General features: G+C 42.0%; 1 protein-coding gene across 5 annotated transcripts in view; it reads right to left on the bottom strand.

Moving 5' to 3' along the window:
* The window catches only part of DYM (dymeclin), a 248,720-nt gene that overhangs the window by 31,212 nt on the left and 207,750 nt on the right, over positions 1-9,758 (bottom strand). The window contains exon 17 of one of the 5 annotated variants that reach the window (XM_023750842.1): positions 3,311-3,354. The exons of the other annotated variants lie outside the window; for them this stretch is intronic. Within the exon in view, the coding sequence (XP_023606610.1) occupies positions 3,349-3,354 (6 nt within the window). The 3' untranslated portion in view covers positions 3,311-3,348. Of the gene's footprint in view, positions 1-3,310; positions 3,355-9,758 lie in introns of those variants that run through there. 5 annotated transcript variants of the gene reach the window in all.

Raw genomic sequence — 9,758 nt, 5'->3', positions numbered from 1 at the left:
CCCGAGGGTCCCGGATAGAGAGGGTGCAGCTGGGCTGAGGGACCCCCCCTGCCCCCGCCCCCCGCCCCCCCGTGCACGAATTTCATGCACCAGGCCTCTAGTATCCTATAAACTGCTTACAAATCTACCATATGTTTATTTAAACAAAAATAATGTAAGACATTATAACAAATACCATGTTAGATTGTTTATCAAGAATGGCTATCCTAAAAATAAATATAGCATGTTTAGTGCAATTCCTTACTATGTATGAGAAAAACCTAGAAGTGTTGGAGCACTCCATAAACCAACAATAGGCATAAGTGTCCAAACATTTCAAAAATCACTCCCCAACACTACATACAAATACTGTCAAAATCAACAATTTAATTAGGTCTATTATGAATACTTTGGGTTAAACAAATTGATCTAATAGTCAAATAGATTTGTAAGTTTGGAGGAGGCAAAAATGTTTGATTTGAAAGAAGGGCTGGCTGAAGTTTACGGTTCAAAGATAAGATGACCTGAAACCATCTTGGACAAGCATTTAAATTCTCTTTAGCCTGTTTCCTCACGTGCACAATGGGAGTTCTCCTTATACCTTCTTTGGTTGTTGGGAAGACTAAATGAGAACCCCTCATAACTAGCAGAGGGCCTGGCACAGAGCAAGTGCTCAATAAACATAACCAGATGTTAATGAGTCAGGCTGAAAAGCACATGCAACTGTTTTTTAGTCTTCACCTGAGGATATGTTTCTTTTTATTGATCTTGCGGGGGGGGAGGGGTGGAGAGATGAGAGAAGTGCATCCCCGACGGGGGATCAAATCAGTTAATGTCAATTATTTATTGCACAGTTTCCTATTTACAGTAAAAGAGGAGTTATCTTCTGGGTAATTCCCCAAAAACATGACCAATTTTTAAATACTAGATATGGTAAAATTCTTAATCCTCCAATTACTGATAATTTATTAAACTGAAGAAAAGAAGGAACCTGGAAACTTCACATAATCGAGTAGGAGGTGGCCTGATCGTGGTGTGACAACTTGCACAGACCTGGAGAATTCCTTCGTAACATTCAAGTTGCTCACTAGTAAGCGAACCCGAACCAGAGACACGCCCTGCTGTGGACGCAGACAGTGAGCACTCTGAGCTGTGGCTTCTAACTCAGCTCCCAGGGGACACACTAACTTTATTTATTTCCTTCCAGACCCTACAGGAGAAATAAGCAACTTAGGATCTCAGGGTCTGTTCTTTGTGTGTCTGTTTATGCACGATGGTCCAAGAAAACCAACTACCTGGTATTGCCTTTCCCAGACTTCACGGAATACCAGTAAGAAGAGGATGTTTAGAATGACATTAATACTATTTACTCTGAACAGCCAAGTTGTTTAACTATATAGACAGATTTATCCAGAGTGTATATTCCCACACAGGATATTACACAAATATTTTAGAAGGCTATGTCAAATAACATTTGATTGAAAAATATTTTATTTTGTTGAAAGTCAATTACTATGCCATGGGCTTCTATATCTTAATGTTTACTTGCCCAAAATTGGAATAATAATTCTAGAACAAATTTGGCTTTAGTTCTATGATACAAAAGAAACTTAAAAAACTCCTGGCTCATCTTCTCCAGTTGACATTGCTGGTTAACTTCTCACAGGTAAGGGGGGAATTGAGCCTCTCTTAACAACCCAGAAGGTGGTTGGAAAGAACTCTGAATAATCTTAATGTTTAATTTACATTTTAAGAAAGAACAAGTTAATAAGTACACACTATTCCACACTTTTTTTTAAAATTTCTTTATTGGTTAAGGTATTACAAATGTGTCCTCATTTCCCATTAACCACCAACCCCCCCCCCCCACCCCCCGCACTCATGCTCTCATCCCCTTGTTGTCCGTGTCCATTGGTTTGGCTTATATGCATGCATACAAGTCCTTTGGTTGATCTCTCTCCCTTACCCGCTCCCTCCCCTATTTTCCCTCTGGGGATTGATAGTCTGATCGCTGTTTCTCTGTCTTTGGATCTGTCCCTGTTCATCACTCTATGTTGTTCTCTATATTCCACAAATGAGTGAGATCATGTGGTATTTATCTTTCTCTGACTGGCTTATTTCACTTAGCATAATGCTCTCCAGTTCCATCCATGCTGTTGCAAATAGCAATAATTCCTTATTTTTTTACCGCAGCATAGTATTCCATTGTGTAGATGTACCACGGTTTTTTAATCCACTCATCTGCTGATGGGCACTTAGGCTGTTTCCAAATCTTAGCTATGGTGAATTGTGCTGCTATGAACACAGGGGTGCATATATCCTTTCTGATTGGTGTTTCTGGCTTCTTGGGATATATTCCTAGAAGTGGAATCACTGGGTCAAATGGGAGTTCCATTTTTAGTTTTTTGAGAAAACGCCATACTGTTCTCCACAGTAGCTGCACCAGTCTGCATTCCCACCAGCAGTGCAGAAGGGTTCCTTTTTCTCCACATCCTCTCCAACACTTGTTGTTTGTTGATTTGTTGATGATAGCCATTCTGACAGGTGTGAGATGATACCGCATTGTCGTTTTGATTTGCATCTCTCGTATAATTAGTGACTTTGAGCATGTTTTCATATGTCTTTCGGCCTTCTGTATGTCCTCTTTTGAAAAGTGTCTATTTAGGTCCGTTGCCCATTTTTTTATTGGATTGTTTATCTTCCTTTTGTTAAGTTGCATGAGTTCCCTGTAAATGTTGGAGATTAAACCCTTATCGGTGATATCGTTGGCAAATATGTTCTCCCATGCAGTGGGCTTTCTTGTTGTTTTATTGATGGTTTCCTTTGCTGTGCAAATGCTTTTTATTTTGATGTAGTCCCATTTGTTTATTTTCTCTTTAGTTTCCATTGCCCTAGAAGCAGTATCAGAGAAGAAACTCCTTCGGCATATGTTTGCGATTTCGTTGCCTGTGGATTCCTCTAGTATTTTTATGGTTTCCCGTCTTACGTTTAAGTCCTTTATCCATTTTGAGTTTATTTTTGTGTATGGTGTGAGTTGGTGGTCTAGTTTCATCTTTTTGCATGTATCTGTCCAATTTTCCCAACGCCATTTATTGAAGAGACTGTCTTGACTCCATTGTATGCTCTTGCCTCCTTTGTCGAATATTAATTGGGCATAGTGGTTTGGGTCGATTTCTGGGTTCTCTATTCTATTCCATTGATTTATATGTCTGTTCTTCTACCAGTACCAAGCTGTTTTAAGAACAGTGGCTTTGTAATACAACTTGATATCTGGTATTGAGATCCCACCTACTTTGTTCTTCTTTCTCAGAATTGCTGCAGCTATTCGAGGTCTTTTTTTATTCCAGATGAATTTTTGGAGAGTTCGTTCTAGATCTGTGAAATAAGCCGTTGGTAATTTAATGGGGATTGCATTGAATCTATAGATTGCTTTGGGTAGTATGGAATTGAGCCCCTCTTAACAACCCAGAAGGTGGTTGGAAAGAACTCTGGATAATCTTAATGTTTTATATTTTAAGAAAGAACAAGTTAATAAGTACACACTATTCCACATTTTCATAAAAACCTTATTAAAACAGCATTTCCAATGTGAAACATCCTTTTACATTAATCTTGCATACAAAGCTATTATTACATACCCAACAATTATTTTATTAGTAGATAGTAGTAAGCAACCCAGACTATGATGTGCTATCATGTGGTGTAATACAAATATTATTCAACACACAGTTTGAATCTTCAATCAACTTTAGATGCAGCAGTATTCTGTGAATTAAACTCTAGAGGTTTTGAGTGATTCATTTTATTATAAACACTCAATCCAAAAAGATGATTAAAATAAATGAGATAAGGCTTGATTATAAACAGCCTTTTTTTCTCTAGTAACATCTGTGGTAATAATGTGCTATCATTTAAACCAACTGAGGATGATTCACTATTTGTGAATAAAATTTTAGTTTCTCTTCTAGTACTGGAGATGCCCCCCCCCCTTTTTTAATATTCACTCCGCGATATGTTTTATTGATTTTTTTTTTTTAAGAGAGACAGAGGAAGGGAGAGGGAGAGAAGAAATACCGATGGAAGAAACATTGATCGATTTCCTCCTGTACGTGCCCCAACCGAGGATCAAACCTGCAACTTGGGTATGTGCCCTCCCGGAGAATTGAACACACGACCCTTTGGTGCACAAGATGACTCTCCAACCAACCGAGCCACACCGACCAGGGCCCCCCCACCCCACCCCCCCACCCTTTTTTAGCTGAATCCTCCAGAGTGTGAGATAATAAGCTGGAGTTGGGGGTACAGTTTCTTCTATGTTTCAGAACAAAATTAATTGGACCACATAAGGGGTTTATCCATGACCTTGGCCTCAATAGGATTTAAAAAAAAATTAAATGTTTTTATTGATTTCAGAGAGAGGAAGGAGAGGGAGAAAAGAACAGAAACATCAATGATGACAGAGAATCATTGACTGACTGCCTCCTGCATGCCCCTTACTGGGGATCATAATTGCAACCTGGGCATGTACCTTGACCAGGAATCGAACCATGACCTCCTGGTTCATATGTCGATGCTCAACTACTGAGCCACACCAGCCTGGCTTCTCATTACAGTATTGAGCAACTACTATGTACAGGACCTCTAGTCTCAAGGAAGTTTTAGATGGATGGGAGAGAGAAAACAGTTGACAACTACATACACAGCAGAAAGGATAGTGTGTGTGTGTGTGTGTGTGTGTGTGTGTGTGTTTGTGTATTGTCAAAACGGGGATCAAGCCTGCAACCCAGGCACGTGACCTTGACCGGAATTGAACCTGGGACCCTTCTGTCTGCAGGGCGACGTTCTATCCATTGAGCCAAACCGGATAGGGCAATTGGTGCTCTTCTTACATTTACCATACAGACTTTATGGTGACTACTTCACTATTTTATGAAGCCACATATGAACCGCTAAATAACTTTGTCAGATAGCATTCCCTTAGGTTGACATAGTATCTGTCTTGGTTCTGTTTTCTACCCATTGTCCTCTGGCATAAAATGAAATGCTTAGTTCCTCTCTTACAGTATAATCCTTACAGTAGTTGACTTTTCATACTTTTTCATCAGTTTCTTTTGATCCTATGCTGCAGTGTTTGCAACTCAAGCGTTCAGAGGCTGAAAGCCTGGAAACTACATTTCCTAGACTATCTCCAGTAAGGCTCTGTGGCAATGCGAGGAACCTGTCGTTGGAAGGCAGAAGAGGAACAGAGTGACTGTTGCTCTGGGAACAGTGGTGGGCAGGCCAACAGGCTTCAGAAGTAAAGTCTTGCCACGGCTTCCAGCAATCTTCCTGCAGGCCCCACGGGAGGCTGCAGGCGCGCCAAGTCACCAGTGATGGCATCCCTGCCACATCTGATTTCCGGAGCCACAGCGGCTTTCCCTGGGCTTGGCTCCCAGTCCTTCAACAATTCCCTTTCTGTGTGGAATGAGGGGTTTAATTTCCCTGACAGGTTTGGTAGGGAAAATAGAAGCTACCATATTTTTCCGTGTATAAGATACCCCCATGTATAAGACGCCCCCCACTTTTCCAACCAAGTAAGAAATCAATATTTTAAACATTTTGCTGGTTTTCCTCTTAAAATCTTCTTCTTTTTTGCATCTCAAGAAGTTGCTCTTCCTGTTTTTTTCCACTGTCTGATCATACACTCAGTGGGAGGAGGTCCAAATTGTCTCTCTGCAGCTCTATTTCCATGCTGTTTTGCACAGCTGAGTACATTCAGTTTGAATTTTGCAGAATAAGACAATCGCTTACTGGTATTTATCTTTTTATTTTTTGATATCTTTATGGGCTCAGAACGCTCAAGTCCCTGTTGCATCTGGCACTCTCCACCCCCACCTCCAATTATGGCACCAGCTGACGTCAGTAACAATAAGGCTTGTGATTGGAGGAAGCCTGTTTGACAAGGCTTGGGCAGCTACACACCCGCAAGGCTCCCTCCTCAGCTGTCTTCCATGTATAAGATGCCCCTTGATTTTCAGTCTAACAATTTTAGAAAAAAAAAATAGCATCTTATACACAGAAAAATGTGGTACTCTCTATAACTAAAGTATAAAGGATTTCACATGGAAAATAGAGGTTTACGCAACTGCAGGAAAGAATAAGGTAGGCAAAGATCGGGGAAGCTGCAATGGAACAAAGTCTACAGCCCTGGAGGATGATCTCTCAAGAGCTCACTGCAAGTTGCTGCAAACCTGAACACCTCTGGGGAGCCACCAGCGACCTCTGCCACCTACAGCACCGAGCCAGGCGACGGCAGGATCTGCCTCTGGAGAAAAATGGCCTCTTCTCGTCAACCTTCCAAATCTCACCCACGTGACTTCCTTTGGCAGACTCTAACTCAGAACCACACAGCAAGGAGGATTCTGGGAAATGCATTCTGGCTTTGTCTCTGTAATACAGAAGAGACTGGAGAAGAGGGTGATGGTGATACAGAGGTGACAACAGATGGTCCAGCTCCTAAATCATATTTTTCGTATGCGCCATATCCCAACTTTTAGCATTTTATGTTTCTTCTTTATGTACTGACGATGCTGCCTGCTATTATGAACTGAAAGGTGACCCCTTTGTCATAAATGAACTCTTTCTCATAAAAGATATCCCCATCAACTATAATTAAAAATAAACATTTAAAAGATGCCCCCAGATTAATAATTTTTCCTTATATCGTTTCTTGCATCTCCTGAGAGAGAAAACTGCTATGAAAATTTATGTAGTTTCGTGCTTTGTGGAGAACAATAATTTTGTATATGCACAAAGAGAATTACACTCATGGAAATGGAAAGGTTCTTAAAAGTCACATAGTTGGATTTCCCAACCAATATTTGAGTCTTTACAATTGGAATGATAAGTAATCACACACGTGCTCCTTACTTTTTGCTCTTGTGGCCAATGGCAGGCGTTGTTAATGTACCTCAGCACTCTTTCCGCTGCACCTGAACTCAGCCCTGGAATCTTACTCTATTCACCACTCTAGCCAGCTAGTACCGACAGTTAAGAGCATCCCTGCCAAGTGGCCATTAGCTTATTCCCCTAACATCTCTATGCAGTGAGAATGAACACATCACTTCCCAAAAGTTGCCCCTTCCATCTCTAAATAATCCCATCTGCTAGAAAGTTCTTCCTTATATGGAACTGAAATGCAAGTCCCTGTATGTAGCTTCTACCCACTGGTCCTATTCCTGAGACCACAAGGAACAAGTCCAAATCTGCTTTCATAAACAACTCTTCCAGTACTTGAACACAAGCCTCTTCTGCTTGAGTCTTGTCTTCTTAAAGCTAATACCAACAATATGAGTTCCTCTAATCACTTCCCATGTTCCTTCACAATTCTGGTGATTCTTTGAGAGTCTTCCAGATTGTCTCAAGGTGTGGCATCCGAAAGTTTGCTCTGAATTGTCTAGTACAGACAGCTTCTACATTAGTAGCATGTATACGCAAAGTTTGTTGAGCTGCACACTATTTAGCAAAGCAGAGTCAGGCTTCTAACCATGACAGACTGGGCCAACCAATATTTGAAAGTTGTCTTTGAGACCCACACAAATCCACTTCCAAAAACAACTCTTCCAACACTTGCAGACCAATTCTTTAACCAATCGGCCAGAACCATGTTCTAGCTACCATTCCCTGGAGCTTTTAATTTTTTTTTTAATGTTTCTATTGATTTTTGAGAGAAACATCAATTGGTTGCCTCCTGCATGCCCCCTCCTGGGGATTAAGCCTGCAACTTGGCCATGTGCCCTGACCAGGAATCAAACCAGCGACCTCTCTCGGTCAACCAACTAAGCCACCGTGGCCAGGACTCCCTGGAACTTTTGTAATCAATGAAGACAGTGTAGCTGTTTCATAGAAGGCCTACGTGCCCTCCTCTGCCTACCAGTCAATTCAGACGATTTCTTGGACTAATTCTATTGGCACTTCAATCTTACTGCTATGATCCAAGTCAAGCAATGATCTTCTACCTGGTCTCTCTGCTTTCATTGTCTCCCTATGTCTAGGCTCAACATAGCAGTCAGAGCAATACTATTAAAACATAAACCACATCATGCCACTTCTCTTCTCAAAACCTTGCACTGGTTCCCCATTTCACTGCACCTCCTTTCCCCCATTATTTGTTCACCTACTACTCCACTCATTCATACAGCTCTAGCCACTTCGGTCTCCTTGTTACTTCTTCAACATGCCTGGCATTCTCCTGGCTTAGGACCTTTTCAATGGCTGTTCTTACTGCTTGGGACTCAGTATGAGTCAGCATGTTTAACTCTCTCACCTCCTTTTTATCTTTGCTAAATGTTGCCCAGACCATTCTTTGTAATTCTACAACTTTCTTCCACTGCACCCTCACCAATATTCCCAAACCCCCTTCCCCAGCTCTTTTATTTTCCAGAGCACTTATGGAGTTCTAGTACAATCGATCTTTCTGTCATTACATATGCTCACTGTTCATTGTCTGTCTTCTGCTAGACAGTGAGCCCCGTGGGGCAGCAATCTTTGGTCACCAATAGGCCCAGGCACTAAGAGCAATGTCATCACAGAGCCGATGCTTGCTAAAAATGTACTGTGCAAGCTCACACGGAACATGTACGTCATGTCCTCATCAGCACTGGTCCATGGTTCATACCTAGGCCCCTTCCTCCAGTCAGCCTGTACTTAAAAAAAAAAATCTTCACCCAAAGATATAGTTGTTGTTTTTTTGAGAGAGAGAGAAAGAGAGAAAAACATGGATCGGTTGCATCCCATATGTGCTGCTCCAACCAGGGACTGAACTTAGGTTTGTGCCCTGACTGGGAATAGAATCCGAAACTTTTTGTTGATGGGATGATGCTTCAACCGAGCCCCCCGCCCAGGGCTTCTCCCCATACTGCTTTGTGCTTTCTCTCCCCGCATCCAAACTCCTGTTCTTCACTTCTTTCCATGTCCCACAAAGCCTTTTCGGACCTCTATTTCATGGTTAAGTACTCTTCCTTTCTCAGTCCCCGTGCTGAATCCTCCTTCCTTCCTTCGGGAACGGAAATCTGGCTCTGCCCTCAGGACTCTGATTCCCCTGGATGCTTTGGAAATAGAGGCTGCTCATTCTTTGTTCCTTGGCTATCGATCCTCTTATCCTCTATGATTAAGCAAAAAGCTCTGCCCATATGAGGCTGGTACCGGCTTCTTTTCTCCGTGTAGTTGCCACCTACTGACTTCCAGGCTGCTCTCCCATTGATTGGAGCATTTGTCTCCCCATCTTCCTCCACCGCATGGCTTATCATCCTAAGAGACTACGATGCCCATGGGAATGACCCATCCTTGGCTTCCAGCTCACTAACTGGCTCAGCCACACTGACTTTCACTCACATCCATAGCACTTCAGTGCCCCCACTCACGGCCAAACCCAGACCATGTGATCACCACGATCTGCCTGTCTAAATGCACCGACCTTAAATCACGATCTCCATTACTTCCACTGTGCTGGTTCTCTGAACTCATTAAAATCCCTCTTTCCCGGGCTCCTCTGCGTGATCCTTTCTTACGACCTCATGACAGTTCTACTTCTTGACTTCGTTTAGACACCAAGACCCATCACTTCCTATGAGCAGCCACTCCAATCTTCATGGATTTTTGTACTGCTTCATATGGTCTAGTTAGGTAAATCTGAAATACTGCAACCTCCCTCCCCAATAAAAACTTAATGTAAGAATGGAAGTATGAATTCCCTATATTTAAAGAATGTCAGGTACCATCTCACACCTGTCAAAATGGCT

The sequence above is a fragment of the Myotis lucifugus genome, unplaced genomic scaffold, assembly GCF_000147115.1.
Source record: "Myotis lucifugus unplaced genomic scaffold, Myoluc2.0 scaffold_16, whole genome shotgun sequence".
NCBI lineage: Eukaryota > Metazoa > Chordata > Mammalia > Chiroptera > Vespertilionidae > Myotis > Myotis lucifugus.
Note: the sequence above shows the minus strand (reverse complement) of the source record. Positions and strands in the feature narration are given on the sequence as shown.